This window comes from Dama dama, chromosome 11 (genome assembly GCF_033118175.1).
Source record: "Dama dama isolate Ldn47 chromosome 11, ASM3311817v1, whole genome shotgun sequence".
Taxonomy (NCBI): domain Eukaryota; kingdom Metazoa; phylum Chordata; class Mammalia; order Artiodactyla; family Cervidae; genus Dama; species Dama dama.
In genome coordinates, this window is record NC_083691.1 from 4,370,309 (window position 1) to 4,396,869 (window position 26,561).

The 26,561-nt window shown below is 50.5% G+C and overlaps 1 protein-coding gene across 1 annotated transcript in view; it reads right to left on the reverse strand.

Moving 5' to 3' along the window:
• Positions 1–26,561, reverse strand: part of CFAP77 (cilia and flagella associated protein 77) — a 148,662-nt gene that overhangs the window by 47,186 nt on the left and 74,915 nt on the right. The window contains exons 2-3 of the mRNA XM_061156166.1: positions 13,169–13,268; positions 12,227–12,455 (exon numbers count right to left, since the gene is read on the reverse strand). Coding sequence (XP_061012149.1) covers positions 12,227–12,455; positions 13,169–13,268 — 329 coding nt within the window. The remainder of the gene's footprint in view (positions 1–12,226; positions 12,456–13,168; positions 13,269–26,561) is intronic.

The following is a 26,561-nucleotide window of genomic DNA, read 5'->3' on the forward strand; positions in this document are numbered from 1 at the left end:
CTTACATTTGCTTTATTTTATTTCTTTAATAATGATAATAATAATAAAGGTTCAGGGACTTCCCTGTTGGTCCAGTGGTTTCAAATCTGCTTTTCAATTAAAGGGACTCGGGTTCAATCCCTGGTTGGGGAACTAAGATCCCACACGTCTTGGGGCAACTAAGCCCAGTGAGACGCAAATACGGAGCCCGTGTGCTCTGAAGTCTGAATGCCGCAACCAGAGAAGCCTGCACGCCAGGACAAAGAGCCTGAGTACTGCCATGAAGAGCCAGTGCAGCCAATAATAATAATATAAAGATCAGAAGCAAAAATGACCAAGTGGGGTATTTGTTAACTTTGAGCGTGGATTCATGGCAGTGAGTTATGTAGCTTCTGAATTTCTCTCTTTTTTTTTTTTTTGGAGAACTTCCTCAAAAACACAAAAGAAAAAGTTGGCAGAAATAGATGATTGATTGTTAGGAAAGCATTTACACTCATCACATTTTGGCTGATTCCAACTCTTGACTGATTACAAAGCACTTTTATATTTATATTTTTCATTGAAACATAATCTGTAGCAAGACGCCAGGGGAAGCGACTATAAAATAATAACGCTGAAGGTGGTCTTCTCAAAGTAAAAGTGTTAGTCACTCAGTCATGTCCAACTGTTTGTGACCCCCCGTGGACTGTAGCCCGCCAAATTCCTCTGTCCGTGGGATTCTCCAGGCAACAGTACTGGAGTGGGCTGCCAATTCCCTTGTCCAGGGAATCTTTCAGATCCAGAGATCAAACTTGCGTGTCCTGCATTGCAGGCGGATTCTTTAACCATCTGAGCCACCAGTTTTTCTCAAAAGTCAGTATCTAAAATGCAGGCCTTTCTGATTTGACGTTAGGATGCTTTGGTGATTATAGTGGGTTGAGTGGTGGGTGGCCCCACAAAAAGATATGTCCTAATTCTAAGCCCCAGAACCCAGGAATGTGACCTTATTTGGAAAAGGAGTCTTTGAAGAGGTCATTCATCAAGGACCTTGAGATCAGACCACCCTGCATTCCTTGGGTGAGGCCTGTGTTCCATGACAAGTGTTTCTATTTGAGACAAAGGAGAAGAAGATTCAGACACACACAGGAGGAGGCCACGTGAGCAGAGATTGGTGTGAAGTAGCCAGAAGCCGAGGACACTGGCGGCCACCAGAAGCTGGAAGAAACAAAGAAGGATTTGCCCTAGAGCCTTTGGAGGGAGCGCAGCCCTGTGACACCCTGACTTTGGACTTCTGGGCTCCACATTAAAAAAGAAAACATTTCACACATTTCAAGCCAGTGAGTTTGTGGTCATTGTTACAGAAACCCAGAAATAACAGCTGAAGCTCAGGGCCCGGCAAGTTGTGCCCAGGAAAGGGTTGGTTGTCTCCTATGCTCTCCAGCCTTAGAATATTGGCTATTCCCCAATTCAGGGATGGATCACCATCATGCCATCAAACTGTCTATTCTTTTTTTTTTTTTTTAAGAAATATTGGCATTTTGGGACTTCCCTGGCAGTCCAGTGGCTAAGACTCTGTGCTCCCAATGCAGGGTGCCCAGGTTCAATCCCTGGTCAAGTAGCTAGATTCCACATGGCTCAACTAAAGATCCTGTGTGCCACAAGACTCCTAGGCAGCCAAATAAACATTTTTAAAAAAAGAAATATTGGCATTTTGATTTATTAATTTATTAGGCTGCATCAGGTCTAGTTTCAGGCATGCAGGATCTTCAGTTGCGGCATGTGGGATCTAGTTCCCTGACCAGGGATAGAACCCGGGCCCTGTGCATTGGGAGCTAGGAATCTTAGCCACTGGACCACCAGGGAGGTCCCTGTCTATTCTTTCTTATGCGGTCAGTCAGCAAGCATTTATCAAGCACCTACTACATCCCAGGCACTGGAGGTAGCAGTGAGCAAAATCGGGTATGACCCAAAGTGCCCCGGGCCCTCTGTCCTCCTCTGCTCCCCGCCTCTGACCACCCAGAAGCGACACGTGCTGGCTGCGTTGCCATTCTGCCCGCTCACTGCCTGCTTTATTTTGCATCTTCCTTCCTTCCTCTCTGTATCCCAAACACCCAGTGTGACGCCCCACACGGGTGGGCACTAAATGAACACGCAGCGTAGGATGGAGGTGACAACGTGGCCTTTGAGATCAAACCCCAGCGTGACCACTTTCTGGCCACGTGATCCTGGACAAACGTGTCTGGGCCTCAGGAATAAGAGGGTCTTATCTATAATATGGGGGTAAGAGAGTCAATATCTGGGAATTCCCTGGTGGTCCAGTGGTTAGGACTCAGTGCTCTCACTTGCCAAGGTCCGGGGTTGATCCCTGGTTAGGGACCTAAGATCCTTCAAGCTTTGTGGTGCAGCCAGGAAAGAAAAAAGTTATTACTTAAAGGGCTGCTCTGAGAGTCAGGTAAGAGGAGGCACCCGGCCTCACAGGAGCTGCAGAACCAGAAGCTGGCATCACTATTCATCAGAATTAGTGCAGAGCGCCAAGGGTTTCAGCATGAATGGCGGCCATCTCCATGTGGCCTGCAAAGGGGCCTAGCTGAGCCCTGAACTGGTCCTTAGCATCCTACGAATTCTTGGGCTTCTGGTTCCAGCAAGGACAGGGACGATGCGTCGGGTTTGAGGCCTGGTTCTTGCTGTGGCCCCAGGCGGTGCTGGCTGGCTCCCCCACAGTACCAGCTTCTCCACGCCTGTGTGCAGGGGACACCGTGTCACGGCAGGGGCAGAGCAGCTGCCCCTCAGCCACCCCTCTAATTATGTCAAGGCTGGAGGCGTGCAGAGGTGAGGACGAGGGGCCCTCCACCGGGCCGGGCACCAGACCCACTCCCTACTCTTCGCCCACCGACCTGGGAGGGCGAGGCCCGGCTCTCGAAAAATCAAAGCGGGAGCCGAAGCCTGTGAGATGCGACTGGGGAGGCCCCGAGGGGGAGCAGCCCGGCCTCGTTAGCGCTGACCCCAGCACTGAGCTGCTCCTGATGGATGGGGTTTGGGCGGGACAGGCCCCCGGGGGCAGTGGTCCTATCCATTATGGGCCCATCAGCGCCTCCCGGAGCCCTCTCTGCTCTGGATGCCGGGAGCCTCGGGCTGGGAATAAATCTTTGTCTGGGTCGCAGGAGAGACCAGAAGGGAAAAAAGGGAAAGCATGAAAAATGTCTCCTTCGGGCCCTGGCAACAAAGCTGCCTTGGAGGAAGGAGCGAGTGAGCGGAAGTTTGGGGAGATGGGAGGCGATGGAGCAGGAGGAGTCGGGCAGGGGGTCCCCCGAGAGGGTGGGCTTCCAGGAGAGGAGGAGAGACAGAGTGCGACCCTCAGATCACAAGGTCGCGGGCTATCCATGCCCACCTGGGCCCCTCTTCAGCAGAACTCCCTCCAGGTCAGGCCCAGGGAAGCAGGCTGGTTCTGATCAGGAGGCACCCCTGTCGGGTCCAGTATGGGGTGTCCCTGGCCCCAGCCGGGCTGTGATGAGCCAGCCAACCCCTCCACCATCTGTGAGAATCTTTTCCCCCCGCTGAGTGTGAGGGTCCTGGAGCGAACACTCACCACCTGCGGAGGGACACAACCTCCCCCTCCACGCCTTAGTTCCTCGTGGGTGAATGGAGGTGCCGGGTTTCAGTAAGGATGAACTGAGTTATTCTGCGGAAAGCTGGCCCCCAGAGGGTGGTCCTCGGCCTCGGCTGTTGTTCAGAGACGCCATCCTGCTGTGAAGACTCCCCTGCACGCCCAGAGGCTTGCCTCTGCCTGCTGAAGAGTTCGGCCTGCTGTGGACATGGACAGCTGCTCGGAAGGAAACATGTTGCAAATCCTGCCCCAGCCACTGACCGGCTGTGTGGCCTTGGACAAGTGAGTCTCTGGGCCTCAGTTTCCGCATCTGTAAAATGGGGATAACGGTCCAAACTTGACAGAATCGTGAGGATTTAATGAGATGATGCTTGTAATGCACTCAACATTATATCCATCGGCTGCTTAGCGAGGGCTCTGCAAATGTTAGCCGCTGGGACTGCCCCCCAGACACACATACGTATGCTGGTCCTTGCTTTGTTTTCTGAAACCCCTGCGAGCAAAGCCCCTCCACTGTCCTCATAGCAGGGCCTCAGGGTATTGAGGACCGTCTACATCTTTCCTCATGCAGCTGGGGAAGAGCATTTCCTGCCCTGTTCTCTGACACGGTGATCTCCCTGCCCTTGTCCCAGGCTGATGTCTCCTCTCTGGACACTCCGCTGGTTGCGGGCCTTCCCCTGAATCTGCGATGGCTCACATTTTGAAATGATGCCACAAGAGTGACCTGAGTGGCAGAAGAGAATAAGAAGGTCACCTCCCTTGTTCTGGATCTGCTACCTCTATTAATGCGGCCAAGGAACACATTGGGTCTTTGAGGAAGCGTCATTACAATGTGGATTCATAACATCCACCACAGGGGAAGACAGCAGAGTCTGCTAAATCAGGGGTTTCCAAACTGGGATCTAATGCTTGGTGATCTGATAAAAGAATAATAGAAATAAAGTGCACAATAAATGTAATTCATCTCAATCATCCTGAAACCATCCCCTACAGCCTGGTCCCTGGAAAAATGATCTTCCACGAAACCCATCCCTGGTGCCAGAAATGTTGGGGACCACTGTTGGCTAAATGATACAGGAATCTCTGGTTTTACCATCTCATCTCTGGATCTCAAATCAGCTTCCTGCTCACTGTGAATAATGTCTCAAAGCCTTAAAAGGCCCTGGACCGCATTTCTCCAGCAAATATTTACCGAGTGCCTACTGTGTTCCAGGCTCCGACGATAGAGTGGTGGACAAAACTGACAAGATCCATGCCCTCCAGGACCTGAGCACCCGATGAAGAAGCAGAAGACTATTTAACTACAGTTGCAGTCAGCACTGGGGAGCAGATTGGTGGGGGACTGGTTGCCTGGCAGGATGACCCCTTCAGGCCAGCTCCTAGGCACCGGGGTCTTTGTGAGGTCTGCATGCTCCCCCTCGTGGTCAGCCTGGTTTCACTCTGCTGAGTTTTGGCCAGTGATAACACCTGGAACTGGTCTTCCCATTCAAAACCTGTCTCAGATCCCTAGGACAGGTGCTTGGGAAGGGGCTTATTATTATTTTATAAGAGTTTGGGTGGGTGGCTTGGATTTCGGCCGTCGGCTCTGGGAGAAACAAAATAACCCAGAGTGATTGATGGGCCCCTTGTAAATTTGTAAAATAAATCAGCTTGGCAGAGAGATTCAAAAAAAACCTGTCAGGCAGCAAACATTTTTTTAACAGCCTGTAAAACTTCCCCCATCCTTCACATTTGTCAGTGTCAGGCTGATGATGCATCTGATAGCTGGGCGAGCGGCGGCCGCGGACGGGAAGGTGGGCTGGCAACGCTCCCCGTCTTTGTCGTGTTTCTTGTTTTCCCGTGGTCTGAACACTTTCAGCACCTGGATTGGAGGGAGTCTAGGCTAGACTAATTGGTGGATGAGGTAAGAGTTCTACCCAAGTTGCTACTGGCTTCATAGTCAGACTTCAATGTGGCCATGTGCTCATGCATTCATTCAGCCGGTATTTACTGAGGGCTTTTCAGCAAAGGCACTGGGGTCGGCACCAGGGATGCTGGGGCGGGAGGGGGCAGAGCAGACCTGGAGCATCCCGTGTAGGGCAGTTCTGGACGCCCCATCACAGAGCTTGTTTACTGGGAGGTGGGCGAAGGGGAAGGGAAGTGACAGCTCCAAAGGGAAGTTCACTGGGCTCTTGTGATGCTTCCCAGGTGGCGCAGTGGTAAAGAATCCTCCTGCCAAAGCAGGAGACCCAGGAGACTCAGGTTCCACCCTTGGGTCGGGAAGATCCCCCAGAGTAGGAGACGGCAACCCACTCCAGCATTCTTGCCTGGAAAATCCCATGGACAGAGGAGCCTGACGGGCTACAGTCCACAGGTTTGCAAAGAGTCAGACATGACTGACTGAGCACACACACACACACATACACACACACAGATTATGTTTAAAGCTTTAAGGAAAATCCAGACAAGATGGCCTTCATCATTATACTCTGTCTCAGTACACCTCTCGTGCAGGAAAAATTTGGGTAGCATCTCTACCCATGTCACCTCCATCCTCATGTTTGTTGGGGAGGCAGCTCAACGCCATGGTCACCAGCACAGGTGGTGGGGCCAGACTAACCTCCATTCCACTACAGAGCAGCCGGGGGCAAATGGGCTTCTCCTCTCTGGCCCTCTGTCTCTCCTGCTGTGTGATGGGGATGTAAGAGTGTATTCCCTGAGCTGTCCAGTTATTCAAGGAGAGGAGGCCTGGGAGGTGCTCAGCAGTGTCGGGCCTGGAGTGGTAACAATAATACTAGTTGCCGTTGTTAGTTCAAAGCAGGGTCTACCCATCTTCCACCGGGTCCATGTCAGAAACTGGCATGCAGGGGGCCGTTTGCTCATTGACTGAATGATGGATACCCTGCTAGCATCCATGAAGGCAGAGGCCTGGGCACCCAGAATCTGCCCGGAGTGCCAGCTGCTGCCCAGCCCTTCCCTCCCCTGCCATCCTTGTCTTATCTTAATTGAAAATGTTGGACCAATTAGGAGCAGTAACAATTAAGATGTGCTGAGGGCATGTGAACATTTGCAAACACTTATTAAGACACATCAATAATTAAGCCCTTCTTTAATGGTTACATTTCTGGCCTCCAGATGTAACTGTTTATCTGTTAATGGACCTAGGGTCACAGCGTGCTTTGAGATCTGTTATGACCTTACATGTAACGAGAATTTAAAATTCTTCCCTCGTTTGGGTTCTGAGTTTGACAGTGAAACAGCAGAGCGAGGACGCAGGCTCTTTCCAGCTGCCTGATCCTAGAGGTTCGCTCTTCAAAGCCCTCCAGCTGGCCAGGGTGCAAATCCAGGCTCTGCCATCGTGCAGCCTCGGGGAACACCTGAATCCTCCCTTTCCGGCTTCCCAGATGGCTCAGTGGTAAAGAATCCGCCTGCCAATGCAGGAGACACAAGAGACTGGGCTTCGATCCTTGCGTCAGGAAGATCCCCCAGAGGAGGAAATGGCAACCAACCCCAGTATTCTTGCCTGAAGAAGCCCATGGACAGAGGAGCCTGGTGGGCTGCCGTGCATGGGGTCGCAAAGAGTCGGACACGACTGAGCGCGCACACACGAAATGAACAGAATGCTTCCCGCCTAGTAGGATTCGTCGGCAGTTATGTGTGCAAGTAGCTGCCACGTGTGAGTTCAGTTCAGAGCAGCTTCTGTTCATGGTGGCTCCTGTTATCATCAGAGGATAAAAAAAGGGGAAGCAGGTGCCTGAACAGTCAAGATGACTTGTCTACACCAGCAGCTGCAAACTCTGTGCCTCCTGGGACCAGATGGGTCACGGAAATGAGAGAAGCCACTCTGGGTGCAGGCTAGGATAGGCAGAAGGGCACCCATGGATTCTGCCTGCAGCGGGCCCTGCTGCTCAGCCCCGGCCCCCAGTGCCAGGCAGGAGTGCAGACCCAGGATGCCTGGGCTTCTGACTTTTTCCTGGGGGCTCAGTTGGTAAAGAATCTGCCTGCAATGCAGGAGACCAGAGTTCAATCCTTGGGTGGGGAAGATCCCCCGGAGAAGGGAATGGACACCCACTCCAGTATTCTTGCTTGGAAAATTCCATGGACAGAGGAGCCTAGTGGCCTATATAGTCCATGGGGTTGCAGAGAGTCAGACACAACCTAGCTATTAAACTGCCTGTTTTTATATGAGATCTCCTGATTTTTTTTTTTTTTTTAATGTGGCAAGTCATTCAAACTTTTCTGGCTGAGCTCAGCAGCATGTGGAATCTTCCATCAGGGATCAAACCTGTGCCCCCTGCATTGGAAGCATGGATTCTTAACCGCTGGACTGCCAGGGAAGTCCTGAAATTTTGATTTTTTAAATCACTGCCTGGGCCAAACGAACACCTCTGCAGGTTGACTTGGCCTCCACCCCTAATCATGATCATGTGTCTTCATGGGCATCCTTTCCCAGATAATTGCTTAGGTGTCCACTTCCTTCTAGCCAGAGGCTCGTGGATCAAAGCGTACATTTCTGATTTAGGGACAGTCTGTAACAAATTGGTGTGGATTGGAAACCAAATCAGCTAACTGGAAAGGAAGTAATTGAATAATTCCAGATTCAGGTTTTGACCCCGTCTGGCATTGAGAAGTCGAATGAGCGGGCAGGTGGAGGTGCATACGGCCCCTCAGGTCTGGTTATTTTGTCCATCGTGAAATGTATAAAAGGCCAGAGGATCTGACACTGGGGGAGGCGGGGGGCAGAGCTGTGATCGGAGTGTTCTCTCACGTGGCAGTTAAACCCGCAAACGCAGCATCCCTAACTGTAGGCCCCTCGGGTGTTCAGTCTGAAGTGGAACTTTATTTTTTAACATATCCGTACTTGTGAGCAAACAGTAGTCATTTGTTTCTTTGCTTCTTTCTTTATTGGACCAAATCACCCCGACCACTCTTCGGGTAGTCAGATGTAATCGGATTTGGTTTCTAACATGCTTTTAAAGTAAAGAAATAAATACAATCGAGGCTTGTAAAAGGTGATCATTAGAGAATGGGCCTCGGTCCCATAACTTTAAAGTAATAGCCCCATTACGAGAGGGGGCGATGATTTTGTAACTGTTCCTTGCACGGATGTTGGAAGGTTGAGGGGCTTCGCGGGCAGATCGGGCATTGCAGTAAAAGCTTTTCCAGCAGCCATTTAACCTCCATTTATGAAGAAATAAAGCGAAATTGATGCCGATTTGGGCCTGCTTTGGGGGGTATTTTTGTTCCATAAAAGCCCTTTTGCTTGCAATTTGCTGAGCTGCCCTGTCACATCAGGAAGGGCCGCTGTTGATAAAGATAAAGCTTTATGGCCACGATATTTGCTGCTAACAGCAACCTAATGCAGCATTTTCATTTTTGTGCAATTAATGTTAACGTCTGCTACGAAAATTGTCATTAAATACCATTTTAAAATCCATTCAATTTGCATATGCAAAGCCCATTTACCATCACAGAAGATATAGCCAGCACTTCATCATGTCCTTTCCCTGGAATTGTAGCCACTCAGTTTTATAGCAATTTAAGATTTTTATATTGAAAGCTCGATGGTAATGGATGTTCTTTCTGAGCCCAGCTGACTTAAGCTTTTCCATTGTATGTAGAGCCACACAGCCCTAGGACCAGACACCGTGGGGGGTCGAGTTGTATCTCAGCCCCAAGGAGGGGAAGAAAGCCCTGGATGGGGAGTGCTGGCCAGCTCAAGATCTGGCTTTGGTTTGGTCACACGCTGCTGTGTGACCTTGTGAAAATTTCTTCACTTCTCTGAACTTCTGTTTTCCTGTTTCAAAGAAGGGCTTCGAACTAAATTATTGCCAGTGTGCTGGGTTCTCTTTTTTTTTTTTTTTTAATAAAATGTTTAACTGCACAGCCCCCCACCCCCCACCCCCGCCCCCGCCCCTGGCCGCCACAGCATGCAAGATCTTAGTTCCCTGACCAGGGATCAAAACCATACACCCTACAATAGAAGAACAACATCTCAACCACTGAACCACCATGGAAGTCCCTTGTATTTCTAAATAAAAGCACACCAGTTAAGAATCCAGGCCAAGCCTTGCTGTGAAAAAGTTGTGTGAACTTAGGGAGGTCAGTTCATCTCTCTGTGGCTCAGCTGGGTAAGTAGCCCTGCCTGCTTCCTGCAGTGTTTGATTTACAATGTTGGACTAGTTTTTCATGTATGGCAAAGCGATTCAATTGTACGTATATAACATATATATATATATTCTTTTTCATAATCTTTTCCATTATGGTTTATTACAGGATATTGGCTATAGTTCCCTGGGCTATACAATAAGACATTGTTGCTTATCTGTTTTATGTACATCTATCTGCTAATCCCAAACTCCTAATTTATCCCTCCTCTATCCCCTTTCTCCTCTGGTAACCATAGGTTTGCTTTCTATGTCTGGGAGTCTGTTTCTGTTTTATAAATAAATCCATCTGTATCCTATTTTAGATTCCACATGTAAGTGATATCACATATTTGTCTTTCTCCACCTAATTCACTTAGTATGATAATCCATAGGTCCATCCACGTTGCTGCAAATTGCATTATTTCATTCTTTTTTATTGTGGAGTAATACTCCCTTGTGTGTACATATATATGGGTTGGGAAGATCCCTTGGAGAAGGGAATGGCAACCCACTCCAGTATTCTTGCCTGGAGAAGTCCATGGACAGAGGAGCCTGGCAGGCTACAGTCCATGGGGTCGCAAAGAGTCAGACAGGACTGAACAACTAGCATTAACATATATATATATATATATATATATATATATATATATATATATACATATATATGCCACATGTTCTCCATCCATTCATCTGTCCATGGACAACCAGGTTGCTTGCAGATCTTGGCTAAATAGTGCTGCTATGAACACTAGGCTGCACAGGGTTTTAGCGATGATGGGATGGAATTGATGTAGAGGCAGAACATACCCTGAGACTCCCAGAATGCTGGTTACTGCTGTAACATCCTATTTACAGATGAAGGAACAGAAGTCCTAGAAGGAAAGCGCGTTGGGAATGAAGGTGTGACTAAATGCCCGGGTGACTCCTGGCCAGGGCTCCTCTTGGACACCGTGCTGTCTTCAAGACACTGGTGACCAGAATGGGCCAGGCTAGTAGTGACCACACGGCGGGGACTCTGCACTTCAGGCAGTCTTGGAGAACCTTGCCTTGCCTTCAGAGACTGACTTGGGTGTTATTTCAGAGTGGGAAGAAGGATGATGTACAGATAATTGGTCAATCTGGCCCACGAGTGACTTTCCAATGTGTCTCTAGTGCCACATTCCAGGTTTTGAGGGCTGATGAACAGAAATGCATTTCCAGTAAGAGAGTGGTGCATACTATTTGAGGTCAGGGAGATGGGAAAGCTTACCAAAGAGAGGATGCTACATTGAGCTTTGATGAACAAGTAGGTTTTACCAGGTAGGATGGTGAGAAAAGGCAGAGGGAAAAGCATACAAAAGCATGGTGGCGGACACTGAGGGAAACACACAGCAGTTAAAAAAAATAAACATAGAATTCCCATGTGGTCCAGCAATTCCACTTGTGGGTATATATGCAAAAGAATTGAAAGCAGGGACTCAAGCAGATATTGCACACCCATGTTCATAGCAGCGCTATTCACAATAGCCAAAAGGTGGAAGCAACCCAAATGACTATTCTGAATGGATAAACAAAGTGTGATATAGTTTGGACTATTATTTAGCCTTAAGAAGGAAAGGAATTCTGATCCATACTACAGCACAGGTGACTCTCAAGTACATTATGCTAAGTGAAACAGGCCAGACACAAAAGGACAAACACATATTACGGGTTAGGAAACTCTGCTGTGCTGGACATTTGCTGCTTTTGCCTACTGTTGTGTTCTGTTCTCATTCTTCTGGGTCAGAACCCCTCTTGCCACATCTTTTCCACCATCAGCCCATATAGATTGTGGAGACTGATTCCAAGCAAGTTCCCTCCAACAAGGGGCCAGGGGTCAGGCCTGACCAGTCAGAGCATCAGAATCCCCCGGCCTCAGTAACTGGAGCAGGGGCAAGACATGGTGACCCAGGCCTGGCCAGTCAGCGTATTTTGCAATTTCTACTCGCCCCTGTGGTTGGGTCAGGGACAAGCATGGTACTGAAGTCAGACCAAAGAATCTTAACCTCAAGGCTTTTATAGTTCCTTTCCATTGAGGCCACTAAAAGCATAGGACCTAAGGATGCAGCTGTCCCTGGCCATTTTGCCAAGTGAGGAAGAAGCTTATCAAAGACTGGGGCCAAAACTGGGAAGCACAGCCAAGTCATGGAGAGACAAACATGACATTGCCTGATTGCCTAGATCCGGCTATGCCTGAAGCTCTTCCCTTTCACTCATGTGAGCCAATAAATTACCCTTAAAAAAAAACCAAAAACACCCAAGTTGTTTGAGTTGAGACTTGATTACATGCAACATTTTTCTATAGAATGTCACTCATTCCAGAGTCTGGGACATGGGTCACACGTCTGCCTCTGAGCCAATCACCATGAAGGTGGTTTGTGAAATATGCTGATTGGCCAGGCCTGGATCACTCACCCCTCCCTGGAGTCCAGAGTCCCGCTCCCACATCGTTCCCAACAGTGAGCAGCCTGTCACTGCCACGGTGAGGGGATGGAGCCTTGGGTACCAGCCATCTTACCGTGCCCGGATCCCGAAGGTCATATTTGGAGGGAGGGAGGGCGGTTCCTTCTTGAGGCGCCTGTCATCCTGGTCACTGATGCGGATGTCGTTGAGCTGACGGTAGTGCAAATTCTCCCTGGCGGTGACCAGGCCAGCCTTCACTGCCCCTCGGTTCATGGCGATATAATTCCGGGTCAGCTCGTGGGGGCAGGTCGGCTGCTGTTTATACACGTTCCAGTGTCCAATGGCTGAGGGCAGGGAAAGACGAAAGTCAGTCAGGAAAGTAAAGCAATCGTGGCATCTCACTGGGAAGAAACTGGGGCACAAATATCTTTCATTAACCCAGAACCGACTGAGGGACAGCCCTGCTCGGCTCCCCGGAAAGGGAGGGGTCAGGATTCCCAGATTCTAGGTGGTGCCTGAGCATCCTTCACGGAGCTGGGCTTGCCTGTCCTTGACCTCCTTTGGGGCTTCCCTGGTGGCTCAGCGGCAAAGAGTCCGCCTGCCAATGCAGGAGACACGGGTTCCATCCCTGTGTCTTCTTTTGTCAAGAAGATCCCCTGGAGAAGGAAATGGCGACACAGACAGAGGAGCCTGGCAGGCTGCAGGCTGTGGGGTCACAAAGGGTCGGACACAACTTAGCGATTAAAGAAGAGCAGCAGCAGGCCTCCTTTGAGCGATCAGAGGGCTGCTCCTGACCCTGTCCGTGCTTGCAACTCAGAAGGTGCAGAGCACAGACAGTCTCCTGCCTGGGGACAAGGCTCCACACGGTCAGGGACCCTTGCTATTTCTCTGACACGTTTGACCCGGACCCTGTGTGGTCCTGTCCTTCTCGGCTAAGCCCAGCCTTGGAATCATGCTGCAGAGCAGACCCCTGACCCTTTTCCTGGAGCGTGGCCGGCTGCCATGTGGCCTGGTGAGAGGGCCCAAGTCCCTCTGGCGACCAAGGACGCTTGCTCACCTTCAGGGACCCCTCCATCCAGCCCCCGGATGTAGAGCCCGTAATTAAAATTAATTCCGGGCAGACTGCAGCTTCTTTCCCGGGGCTTCCCGAGCTCAGCCTGTTGGGGAAGGACAGAGAGCACAGGTCAGGAGTGGGATCTCAGACCCAGGGTGTTACACTGAAATCAGCAGCCCCAGGACCTGTGGGCGATCGCAGCGCGGCTGGGGTGTGGGCCGCAGACACCCCTGAGACGAGCGCTCAGCGCTGTTGGGCGTTGAGACACACCTTGGGGAAGCCTGCCTGCTGGGCTCCTGCTCAGGGGCGGGTGAGAACAGAGTCAGGAGGACCCTGGTGGTAGCAGGTGGTTGGGACCCAGGCCCCGAAGGAGGAGGCGCACTTATGAGGCAGGAGAGGGAGGCACAGTCCCACACCAAGCGGCCACACTTGAGGTCCAGCCCAGATCCGCCCGCCTAGTGCTCTTCATGATGTATCATGGAGATGGGTGGAAAGACCTGGTTCACGGACACTCCACTGGGGCCACCCCCAAGGGAGGGGGCATCTTCGTCCCTAACCCTTCACTCCTAGCCAGGACCCTCCAATCCTTGTCCCTGGAGCTGCCTGAGGGTGGGGCTGCGGTGACAAGGCCCACTGACCCTCCCGGCAGTGGGACAGCCATTCTCACTTTGCGTCTTGGGTCGACTCCTCCTTGACCCCCCAGAAGGGGTTTGTGGGGATGAAATTGCTCTGTGATCAACCACTTCGATTTCCCCATTGTACAGGTAGGGAAGCTGAGAACCAGAGTGGCAGGACCATGATTCTCGGCTTCTAAAGGACAGGGCCGGGTGTGAAGTGCAGGTGCATTTGGCCTTGGGGTGAAGCTCTTTTTTAAAAAAAAAAATTTATACATTTATTTATTTATTTTTGACTGTGCTGGGTCTTCATTGCTGCATGGGCTTTTTCTCTAGTTGCGGAGGGCCGGGCCACGGGCTTAGTGGCTCTGAAGCACGTGGGACATTCCCAGACCAGGGATCGAACCTGTGTCTCCTGCATTGGCAGGCACATTCTTCACCAGTCACCAGAGAAGCCCGGGCTAAAGATCCCTCTTAAGCATGATGCCTGTGCTGCCTCTCTGTAGATGAGCAGCTAGCTCCCTGGGTGTAGGGGTACTTACGGTGCTTAGAACGTTACCGCTCTTGGTCAGTGGGCACCTGCTGAGGTCTGGGTTCCCCATCCGCATCTCTTAGTCCTCACGGCTGCCCTGTGAGGCAGCCCACCGCTGTCCCCATTTCTCAGATGGGGAAACTGAGGCACAGAGAGGTCAGACAGGTGGCATGAAGCCACACGGGAAGAAGCGGCAGAGCTGGGTTTTGACCCCAGGCTGTGTTCTCCAGCCCACATTCAGATCCGCCTGCTAAAGAGATACCAACCAGGGGTGCGTGGCTCCCGGTGCCATCAGGCCTGGGGGCTGGGGACTTCACCGAGCTGGGTGGGTGCAGTAGCTCCTCGCACCCCCGCGGGCCCCAGGCTCCCAGTTGCAGGGTGTTACAACCCCCAGGACGTTACTGCTCAAGTCTTGCCAAAGACTGTCTGGTGGCTCCGCCCTCACCCTTTCTCCTGTCCCCCGTCAGTCTCTGTCCCCAAAGCTCGGGCTCCCAGAGACCTGGGTGCATGAACGTGGATGATCCAGGACCAACCATAACGGCTCATCACCGCCTTTGGAATGAACCCCTCCCTTAGCCTGGCGGTCTGGGCCCTGCACTTTCCCATCCCGCCCGCCTCTGCGACTTTGCCCCTGAGTCCCCACCGTGGCCCTCAGACGTGGGCACAACAGACCGCTCCCCACCCTGAGGGGTCTGCAGGCATCCCAGCCACTTTTGCTCCTGCCTGCCTTCCCTTTTCTGGTTCTTATTCTTCAAACTTACTGGACTCCTCCGGCTCACAGTGGCGTCTCCCTCCTCTGGCTCCAGTAACTCTTCCTATGTGTTCTGTTCATTTGGATAAGCTTAGAACTTCAGTGACCTCAATTTCTAGGAATGCACATGCAGGCCAGCCGGCCTGGATTATAAATTCCTATGCATCTAGAACCACGGCTTCTATCAGTTTCTTTTTCCTGGTAGCACATAACCAATGCTCACTAAACCTGAGATTAAAAACTGCCTCCTCTGTGAAGCCCTCCTGGGTTGCCCTCAGTGCAGATAAACTTCCTTGTCTATGGCCCTATATGGCCCTGAGCTCACATTTAGGGTGGTCCAGTGGTTAAAGACTGTGCTTCCAGTGCAGAGGGCATGGGTTCAATACCTGGTCAGGGAACTAAGGTCCAACATGCAGCATGGCCAAAAAAAACCAACATAAAACAAAAACAAGAAACAGAATTATACACTAGAAACAGTAGAACTGCTTCAGCGGGGACGGGCTGTGATAGTATGGGGCTTGGTGAAGAAGTCAGTCACAGATGACCACATATTGTATGATTTTATTTCATGAAATGTCCTGAATAGGCAAATCCATAGAAACAGAAAGTGGATTAGTGGTTGCCTATGGCTGAAATGGGGAAGGGAATGGAATGATTCAGGGGTGATGGTTAAGGGGTATGAGACTTCTTTCAGGGGTAATGAAAATGTTCTGAAATTGATTGTGGCGTTGGTTGCCCAATCCTGTGTATATGCTGAAAGCCATTGGATCGTATACTTTAAATGGGTGAATTGTATAGTATGTGAATTATAGCTCAATAAAGCCATTAAAGATTACAAAGTAGTGTAATTGGGTTATTAATTGTGTGGTGATCAGTTTAATGTCTGTCTCCCTTGGTAGACTGTCCGCTCAGTCTTTCTTTCTTCTTTCCTTCTCTGTCTCTGTCCCACTCTCCCTTCTTTCCTTTCTTTCAAGGTTGATTATTTTTAAAATAGACTGTATTTTTAGAGCAGTCTTGGGCTCACAGCAAAACTGAGCAGAGATTCTCAACACACCCCATAAGAGTATTTATTTCCACCCCTCCTTTGCAAAGAGATCAGCAGAGAATAGATACCAGTAAAGAGGGGTTGACCAAGTGAATGAATGAGCTGCCTCCTTGGGGACTCTATCAGTTCTTTGCTACCCACCACCTCACCATTTTCCTCCCTCTTCCTTCTCATCTTGGATCCCAGGCCTTGACCTTCCCCAAGAACTAGGAGTTCTGAGTTTCAGGCAGGGGCCTCAGCTGGGTGGTTTGTTTCGATTTCCTTCTACATGATTCACTCTGAGCTGCAGACAAAGCCCTGGCTCCTCATTTGTTTATGAAAATGATCTGCCCTCTCCGGTGCCGGCGAGGGAAGTTAATTAAAACGTGACTTCTCTAGGAGAGGCCCCGCCTCCCTCCCGCAGGTGCGGGTGGGCCGACTTCCAGCTGGCAGAGGCTCGACATACAGACTCCATGGCCGCCACTGGGAAGGGGGCGGTGGTGAAGGAGGCAGGGAAGAAGCGAGTGCCACCATCTCCACGCTTTTTAGTGATGGTTGCCCAAGAGTCAACAACAGCCAAAAACACTGAAGCCTTGGGCTGCAAAAATCATCCCAACGGGAAAGTCACTCATTCATTTGCTGCACAAATATTTATTTTGAGTCTCCTCTGCACCAAGCTCTGTGCCAGGAGTTGCAAGGTGAACAAACAGCCCCCTGCCCTTATGAAATTCATTATCTTGCTAAAAGGACAAACTGAAGAAGTAATGACAACCAAAGGCACCAGAGGGTTTGATAGGGGAGCATAGATTGCCTCTAGCTCTAAAAATGTGTGAGTCTATAGAGTGAAAGAAGATATTTGCAATACATACATCTGACACAGAGCTGTTATCCATCATATATAAAGAGCTGCTAAAGATCAATAAGAAAAAGGCAGGTGATCCTACAGAAAGATGAGAAAAGACTTGAATGGTGGTGGTGGTTTAGTCACTAAGTCGTGTCCGACTCTTGCATCTTGTCCGACTCAACCACATGGACTGTAGCCTGCCAGACTTCTCTGTCATGGGATTCTCCAGGCAAGAATACTGGAGTGGGTTGCCATTTCCTTCTCCAGGGAATCTTCCCAACCCAGGAATCGAACCCAGGTCTTCTGCATTGCAGGCAGATTCTTTACTGACTGAGTTAATAGGCACTTTATTAAGAGAATGTCAAGGTGGCCAGGACCCCTATATGTCAAGGTGCTCAGTCTCTGAGAAATGCAAAACAAAAGCTCAATGCAATCGGTAAAGACGTGAAGTAACCAGAACACTCAGGTACGTGGTAGGAGCATAAATTGATACAAGCACTGCAGAAAACTGTTCAGCAATACCTATTAAAGCTAAACATATACCTATGGATAACCCACCCAACAATTTCCTCCTGGACACCCAATGGGAATGCATGCCCACGTCCACCCAAAGAGATGTCTGAGAATGCTCACAGCAGCTTGATTTGTGATAGCCAAGCACCAAATGGCCATCCCAGGGGGATAAAAAAGTGGTGGCAGATTCATTCTGTAGAATACTCTATAACAGTGGTTCTTAACTGGGGCAGTTTTGCCATCCCAGAGGACATTTGCCCGTGTCTGGAGACATTTTTAGTTGTCACAGCCAAGGAGTCAGTACTGCCCTCTGTCCAGTAGGTGGAGGCCAGAGATGCTGGCAAACATCCCAAGATGTGCAAGACAGCCCCCAACCCCAACAACATAGAGTCATCTGGCCCCCAGGCCAGTGGGTTGAAGAACTGCCCCAGAGCAACAGGGATGAAAGATCAGCTCTACACAACCACACAGGTGGTTCTCACTCAAAGTGTGGGGTGAAAGGAGCCGGACACACAAGTTACACACTGCTTCACATGGATGAAGCTCAAACACAACACGACTAGCATCTGATTTTAGAAGTCAGGAGGGTGGGTACGTTTGGGGCAGGGACACTGGCTGTAAGCAACACAAGGAAGCTTTGGGGGTGTTGGTCCTGCTTGCCCACTTGACGTGGGTGCCATACAAGGTTCTGCCCGCTTCCCTCCTGCAAAGACTGTAGGTCTGTGATCGTGGCCACACATCGCAAGAGCAGTGGGTTCCTGATATTACCTTCATGTTTGAAATCCTACCTTTGGCAATTTAATCCTTTAGGTTCAGCCGTGTGTCTCAGAACCCTTGCATTCACATATAAACACCCTAGTTGTTCAATCGCTCAGTCGTGTCCGACTCTGTGATCCGATGGACTGCAGGACGCCAGGCTTCCCTGTCCTTCACTGTCTGCCGGAGTTTACTCAAACTCATGTCGATTGAGTCAGTGATGCCATTCAACCATCTCATCCTCTGTTGCCCCCTTCTCCTCCCGACCTCAATCTTTCCCAGCACCAGGGTCTTTTCCTCTAGGGAAATACCACAGAGGAGCAGCGTATTCACCCATTACCAGCTCAGCTGCCCAATGAGACGGGCTAACTGGGCCCACCCTGGTGCCACCACTGCCAACCATGGCAACATCATAGTCACGGTGACAGGGGGTCAGGCTCCATGGGGGTGCCTACCCCTCCTACCACCAACAGTTAAGGCAGCCCTGCAAACTACACAGCTTTTTGGGTGGGAAAGGGAGGCCTGGACAGCTGGACTTGTTTGCCCAAAGCTTCACCACTAATGACAGGCCATGGCTGAATCTGAACCCACATCGAACTCGATGTCTTTGCTGCCCCTTGGCATTTAGCATCAATGGCCCGGGACTCTGATTGTCTTTTCCTGTGCACAAAGTCAGCTCTGCAGACTGGATTTTGCTCATGTTTGCACGATGCCCTCCACATACACAGAGGACATGAGTAGCCTTCTGTCCAGGAGAGCCCTGGGCACAGGCGCCGTTTACTGTATAGACTGGGGGTGGTGGGAAAAGCCATTATTTCAGTGACCTGGACTTGGGACAGCTAAGTCACGCCTGGGTCAGGGCTGGACAGGAAAGAAGATCCAGCTCTTGGGTCAGCATTTTTGGGGACAGTCGATCTAAAAACAATTCCAGTGGGGCAGCCAGGGAGAACAGGGGTGACGCCAGTCCTTTGAGGGGCTCCCCAGAAGCAGTAAAAGGACCAGCCAGAGGTGGGTTGGCCTGGCACCGACTCTGGGCCTCCCTCCCCAGCTTGTCCACAGGGGTTTTCTAGAAGCCTACAGAGAAAAGCTGCCTGACAGAAGGGTCTGCAGTTCCCTGGGCAACTCAGGGGATGGGTAAAGGACTGACAAACAGGTGCCCAGAGGAGTTCCTGATTCTGAACTTCTAGACGTAGGCAAACAGGTTGTGAAGCTACTGAGACGTGGTCACAAATCAGCTCTGATTGGACACTTGAGTAAACCAGGCGGTCTGCACATTCAGCCCGGATGAGAGACGGTGCTCAACTGGGATGTTCAAAGGCCCTGTGGCAAATGCACAGATGTTGGGCCATGTGAAGGCGGAGAGCACCTGCCCACACAGGGGTCCCCAGAAACCACCTTGTTGTCTTTATAACAGAAGTAAAGGAAAAAACAAATAAGAGCAAATATTTACTGAGCATCTGCTACATGCAAGGCTCAAGTTACACCCTGTGACCTTGCTTATCAAGCCCTTTTATTGAGCACTTCCTGTGTCCTAAGAGCTTGTTGCACTTCTCCCTGAACTCTCCCAACCCCACTGGGAGGTTGTTCTCCCATTTGACAGATGGGAAAACTGAAACTTAAAGAGGTTCCTACTTGCCCAAAGGCACCCAGGTGCAAGTGTGCGCTAAGTCGCTTCAGATGTGTCCAACTCTGTGCGACCCCATGGACTGTGGCCTGCCAGGCTCCTCTGTTCATGGGATTCTCCAGGCAAGAATACTGGAGTGGGTTGTCATGCCCTCCTCCAGGGGATCTTCCTGACCCAGGGATTGAACCTGTGTCTCTTACGTCTACCTGCACTGGCAGGCAGGTTCTTCACCGCTAGTGCCACCTGGGAAGCCCAGTCAAGGGAAGAGCTACAGTTAACCTCGGCCCTCTGACATCACACTTCTGCACTCACCCTCAGCGGCCCCTCATAACCGTTCTGTAAGGGAGGTCACGTTGTCCCCACTGGACAGATGGGGAAATCGAGGCTCAGAAAGGGATGGAATGGCAGACTCCTTTCATTTCCCACTGCCCTCCCCGTACCGCCCTGTGATGCCAAGCCCTCCTTGTATTTCTCATTCTTAGTGCTGACTTCTAAGTCATCTTGAAGCGCGACACTCAAGGTCTTTTCCGAGGCACGCCTTCAGTTTGCACAACGGGGAACTGCGAAGTACTGGCAGCTATTTGGGTCCGGGCTACTAGCGGGAATCCCTTGTCCTCGTGGTGGTTCAGCTCAGGAGGCGAAGGCGGGAGTCGAGTGCCCGCTCTGAGTCTGGCCACCCTGCCCTTCTCAGCCGTTTGCAAACTGCGCCTTTCTCGGAGGTTGCTCTGTCACAGACTGGTTTGGCTGGCATACAGCTCTGGGTGACAGCTGTCCCCATCAGCAGACAGCTTCATTAAACCTCATTAAGATGTCATCCCTCGCCGCCTTGTCTCTCATCTCCCAGCTCTAATTAAAACCATCTCGCTCCCCGTCCCAGGGGTGTCTTGGGATTCTCTGGGCTCCTTGCACGGCCGCTCCTCTCTGCTCCCCAACATCGAGGACCGAGCCCTGGAAATCCACGCTGAGACCCAGGCGGGGCAGGCAGCCCCCCCAGAAGGCCCCTCAGAGCAGCCTGTCGCCAGCCTCAGGACCACTGGGGCTTTCCGCAGGCAAGTACAGGTGGCAAGCACTGCCGGCAGGCTGCCTCTGGAGTCACCGGAGACCCAGGAAGGAAGCACCCGGGGACAACTTCCAAAACAGTGACCCAGCCTTACAACTCGAGGGTGACGATTCTCCACCCCGTACGCTCATAAAAAATCCTTAACTTGCCCCCATTTCTCACCAAAGAGGTAAAAATGGGTGGAATTAACTAGCTTTGCTTCTTGGACCATCTAAACTGGATCTGTCATTTCCAAAAGGGGTTTTCTGCCTGGGAGCTCGATGCCTGAGTTCCTGACCAGTCTTAGGTGTTCATCTGCGAGAACTGAGCCCCCTCGGGGAGTCACTCCCACCTCCTGGCAACCACAGAAGGCTGTGACTCATTAACCCTCGAGTCCAGAGTCTCAACTCAATGAACGTTTGCTCGACAGTTGAGAAGCCTCCGCTCACTTTCCCGCATCCTATTAAAGTGTAGTTCTGTGAAATCCCACGGTTATTGCCTGGTAGTTATTAAATAAATATCTGTATATGGCTCTGCCCACACCCGCACACGCACACACATCCCGTCTTGCTCGCAGAGGGGGAGTTCATTATTGTAAAACAACTTAAGATCCTCGAATGAAAAGCACAATATAAATGCAAATTGTGATCACGATTAGCATAGAGGATATTTATTTATTTCCATAATGAGAACCTCAGATAAACAATCATGTGAAATAAGGTGCATTATGCATCAAAGGACCCCGGCGTCATCTTAGAAGCCGGGTTCTTTGAACCGTGTGTATTGTGTGAGCGGCAGTTGAACATCGCATAACGATACTAAAAAGCCACACACCAGAAGACCACATCCATATATGATCAAAGACATCTGAAATAACGTTAAGTGAAAAAAAAAATCAGTGGGATTCAAAAATTTACATATACTGTTGTTACGAATACCTAGAAGAGAATTCATTGAAAAAAAAAATACTGGAAGTAAACATGAGAAGGTGTGTGTGAGGGTATGTCCTTAGAGATGGGGCCTTTGGGAGGGGGGCCAAGGGTGGGGGCTGGGTATTGAGACTTTATTTTCATAAAAAAAAAGGCAGAGTTAAAGCCAGTTTCTATTTTCTGTGTTCCCTCCCGCCAAGCATCAGAGTTAGAGTTCTCCTGGGTCATCACCACTCTGGTGCACGTGTTTAGTGGGGGCTGAAGTGGCTTCCCCTGGTCAGGGGAGGAAGGCAGGGGAGAGGGGAGCCCTAGGCCCACAGGAAGATGTGGAAAGCCAACGTGTTAATGTCACAGCGCTGAGGCCTTGGCCTGCCAGTTCCTGTGTGACCTCGGGCAAGTCACTTCACTTCTCTGGTCCCCGTGGCTCCCCTGTAAAACCTCCCTGACTGAGGACCGGAGCCCAGTAAGCCAGCGGCCTCCACTACTGCTGTCGTTGTTGGTGTTACTGGGTCAGTGCACCAGCTCAGTCAAGGGGCGGGGGGCGGCCCGGGCAGTGCAGACACCTCTCCAGGCCCCACTGAACCTGCCCGGCCACCCCAGGGGCCCCGCCTGGTGCCCACGCCCCGGGGCTGCCTGTGTTTCGCTGCCTGCCGGGGTTCCTCCATCCTCCCCGCCCCGGGGCAGCCCTGGCTCCCTTGGTGCTGCCAGACCCTTGCTGCAGCTGATGTATGGCCCTCGGTGTGCGAGGCGGTCACGGTGATAGGGCCCCGGCGTGTCCTCCCCTCCCCCCTCGACAGCTTGAAACCAGGTCCTTCATTTGCATTTACATGATCTCGCTGTGCAGCTTATGAGATCGAGAGATTTATTTGCTACTTAGCTTGATGTTTGATTACACTCGGAGAAGGCAGCGAGCAGCAAAGTGCACGGATGCCTTGCTCTGAGCCCACGGCCTCGGGGGGCCAGTAACTCAATAGCGGGTTTAGGTGGATGAGGGGGAAACGCTCTGTGTTTCGAAAAAGGCAAACAGGAGAGGTTGGAAGGAACAAACACCATGATTTGGATTCTTTTTCTTTTAAAGCAATGAACATTGCTTAGGTATCCGCTGAGATCATGAACAGACCTGAGCCACTGTCAGGAGGCAGCTCACTGTCCTGGGAGAACTTCCTCCTGGGCAGCATCAGAAGCTCCCTCAGGAGATGCTGCCTCTGCCGTCGGGAGGTGGCGGGGATGGGCTCCCGCTTACAAGGACGGCTCTTGAACCGGAACGTCCGGATCAACAGGGGCTCTGTCAGTTACACCTGCGCGGTCTTGACACAGTCTCTCAACCTGCCTGCACCCCAAGTTCCCTATCTGTAAAGTGGGGAAACAGCACCCCATTTTAGGTCTGCGGCTGAGACAAGCAGATGAGATGTTCTTGGCACCATGGTGGATAAGGAGCGGGTACCTGATAAATGAAGCTGTTACGGGCGTGACTGGCCACTCTCTGAAGACACAGGGGATAAAGCCAAATGTCCCGGTGGAGAGAAATCACCGGGTGTAGGGCTTTGCTAAGTGTTACTCGCCTGTTTTGTGATTTATCCACCGTGTAGGGTTTAATCCCAGACTCCCAGCAGTCCAGCTCCGGGAGCGCATGGCTGGGGGGAGCTCCAGGAAGGCAGACTCATTTTCCTGATGGTCTGACTTGGGCGTAACTAGGAGCATAGATCTGCTGCTGCCAGCGTATCGCTCATCACATCCCAGCTCCAGACAGAAATCCTTCGGCACCTTACTGGGACTTTACAGTTTGGTGCTTACAGTTTGGGGACTTCCCAGGTGGGCCAGTGGTTAAGACTCCATGCTTCCACCGCAGGAGGCACAGTTTGGATCCCTGGCTGGGGAACTAAGACGCCTTATGCTGCAGGGCATAGCGGAAAGACACAAAAAACCCAGAACAACAAGAACAAAACAAAACAAAAAAATCCCCACAAGTTTGAGGCCAAATGCACAGGTTGGAATTCTGGATTCTCAACTCTGTAACTCTGTGTGGCCTTGAACAAGTCGTTGAACTTCTGAGCCCCCGTTTCCTTACTGATACAATAGTTACAATGGGAATACCCAGCTCGGAGGGTTATTGGAAACTTTCATAATGCAGAGGGAGTTCTTAGCAGAGGGCCAAGAAAGTTCTCAGTAAGAAGCAGTCATACAGACTCCCCTGGTGGTCCAGTGGTTAAGAATCTGCTTTGCAATGCAGGGGAAACGGGTTTGATCCCCGGTCAAGGAAGACCTCACATGCTGCAGGGCAACTAAGCCTGTGTGTCACAACTACTGAGTCCTCCCTCTAGAGCCCATGGTCCACAACTAGAGAAGCCCCTGCATGCAGAAGCCTGCACGCCATAACGGAGAGTGGCCCCCATTTACTGCAACTAAGACATTTGAGGCAACGAAGACCCAGCACAGCCAAAATAATTATTTTCTAAAAAAGAAGAAATAGTCATACTAGCTGGCGGACGTCATTAGTCTATCCACTGGGTGGACTTATCAGTGACTTTGTCTCTATTTGAACAGAAAACTAGACTAATAAATCCCTTGACGGTGCCTCAAAAAATTAAATGTAGAATTGCCATGTGATCCAGCAATTCTGCTCCTAGATATAATCCCAAAGGATCTGAAAACAGGTGTTCAAACTAATATATGTACGCACATGTCTATAGTAGCATTATCCTCAAGAGCTGAAAGATGGAAACCACCCAAGTGTGTAGCACCAGGTAAATGGAAAAAGTGTGGTCTATGCATACATATATAGTAGAATATTAGACAGCCATACAAAGGAATGGAGTCCTCATAAATGAATGATCCTTGAAAACACAGGTTGAGGGAGAGAAGTCAGATGACAAAGGCCACATAACATGTGGGTTCATTTACAGGAAATAGGTAAATCCTATTCTGGATAAGGATAAGTGATTGCTGGGGAATGGGGGAGCAGAGAATGGCAGTGATTGCTTCATGACTATGGGATTTCCTTCTGGGGTGATGAACATATCCTGGAATAAAATAGAAGGAGTGAGTGTACAGCACTGTAAAGGTGTTAAATGCCACTGAATGATACACTGAAGAAATTGGAAATAGCTTTATATAAATTTTGCCTCAATAAAAGAAAAATTAATATGTCCATGCTGGGCTGAATGAAGCACAAGCTGGAATCAAGATTGCCAGGAGAAATATTAATAACCTCAGATATGCAGATGACACAACCCTTATGGCAGAAAGTCAAGAAGAACTAAAGAGCCTCTTGATGAAAGTGAAAGAGGAGAGTGAAAAAGTTGGCTTAAAGCTCAACGTTCAGAAAACTAACATCATGGCATCCGGTCCCATCACTTCATGTCAAACAGATGGGGAAACAGTGGCTGACTTTGGTTATTTGGGCTCCAAAATCACTGCAGATGGTGACTGCAGGCATGAAATTAAAAGACGCTTACTCCTTGGAAGGAAAGTTATGACCAACTTAGACAGCATATTGAAAAGCAGAGACATTACTTTGTCAACAAAGGTCTGTCTAATAAAGGCTATGGTTTTTCCAGTGGTCATGTATGGATGTGAGAGTTGGACTATAAAGAAAGCTGAGCACCGAAGAATTGATGCTTTTGAACTGTGGTGTTGGAGAAGACTCTTGAGAGTCCCTTGGACTGCAAGGAGATCCAACCAGTCCTTCCTAAAGGAGATCAGTCCTGGGTGTTCATTGGAAGGACTGATGTTGAAGCTGAAATTCCAATACTTTGGCCACCTGATGCGAAGAACTGACTCATTTGAAAAGACCCTGAGGCTGGGAAAGATTGAAGGCAGGAGGAGAAGGGGACGACAGAGGATGAGATGGTTGGATGGCATCACCGACTCAATGGACACGAGTGTGAGTAAACTCCGGGAATTGGTGATGGACAGGGAGGCCTGGCGTGCTGCAGTTCATGGGGTCGCAAAGAGTCAGATATGACTGAGTGACTGAACTGAACTGAACTGAATATGTCCACAGGAAGGTTATGCCATGCCTCTTATCTGGACAATTTAGGACGTTCCTCTCTCTCTCTTCAGGATGGGAAAGGAAAGAAGTGCAAATGAAGTGGCCACTGTCTCACTGTGGGATCATGGACCATGTGGTTGAAAACATCGCGCAGCTTCAATGAGGTGAGACTGGGTGGAAGTGGATGCAGGGGCTGGGGGACCGTATCCCACCCTGATCGTGTGTCTCTGATGGTCTGCAGGCTGTGAGCTGGGGCAGGTCTGTCTGTTAGGCGCGTCTTAGAGCTCCACAAATACCTCTGTTTGAAGGCCAACCCGAGGACCAGTGAAACTGGTTGGGCTCCATTTTGCAAGGTATGCCTTCGCTTTGGGCACTTTTGGAAGGCCACACTTGACAGAAGGAGCGGTGGAAGGGAGAAGGAACACTGGGCTGTGGGTTTGGAGACCTGGATATTCATGCCTAGCTCCTCTGCACCCCCTCCTCCCGAGGCCCCATCTCACCTGTTCCTGGGACCCTGGAGGAGGTCAGAGAGGAGGTCAGACAACCTCAGGTGGATGCAAACCTGGAACACAAAGCCTGCATCCTGAGCCGGCCAGGCGGCTGCTGGGAGGCATGTTCTATTTATGGGGGGCTCCATGGCAGTCTTCTTTGGAAGAAAGGGTTCTTCCATTTTAAGAAAAACATGAAATCGCTCAACTAAGGCCATGCAGAGGTCCTCTCCTGGTGTAGACAGGTGGGATCGGAATCCAGGCTCTGATCCTTCTGCCCTTCTTTGAGTC